This window comes from Merops nubicus, unplaced genomic scaffold (assembly GCF_000691845.1).
Source record: "Merops nubicus isolate BGI_N331 unplaced genomic scaffold, ASM69184v1 scaffold48877, whole genome shotgun sequence".
NCBI classification, from domain to species: Eukaryota; Metazoa; Chordata; class Aves; order Coraciiformes; family Meropidae; genus Merops; species Merops nubicus.
In genome coordinates, this window is record NW_008623226.1 from 1 (window position 1) to 270 (window position 270).

Genomic DNA, 270 nt, shown 5'->3' on the forward strand with positions numbered 1-270 from the left:
GGGCGGGAGTTTGGGGAGGGGAAGGGGGGTGTCCCATGGGTGCCCCCCACCCACCCGGCTCTAGGAGTCCTTCAGCATGTTGATGCGGGCGGAGATCTTGAGGGCGGGCCCCAGTTTGATGTTCATGGTGCTCATGAGATGATCCTCCTTGAGCAGCAGCAGCGCCTGCCCGTCGATCTCCTGCACCCGGAACTCCTCCGCGATCTCCTGGCACCCTGCGGGGACACGGGGACACTCAGCAGCCCACCCCAGATCATCATCGAGGGGGGG

At 65.6% G+C, this 270-nt stretch overlaps 1 protein-coding gene across 1 annotated transcript in view; it reads right to left on the minus strand.

Moving 5' to 3' along the window:
- Positions 1 to 60: 60 nt before the first annotated feature.
- LOC103777450 (polyhomeotic-like protein 2) overlaps positions 61 to 270 on the minus strand; it is a gene marked incomplete at its 5' end in the record, with an annotated part of 1,001 nt that continues 791 nt past the window's right edge. Inside the window, one exon of the mRNA XM_008945003.1 lies at positions 61 to 215. Within this exon, the coding sequence (XP_008943251.1) occupies positions 61 to 215 (155 nt within the window). The remainder of the gene's footprint in view (positions 216 to 270) is intronic.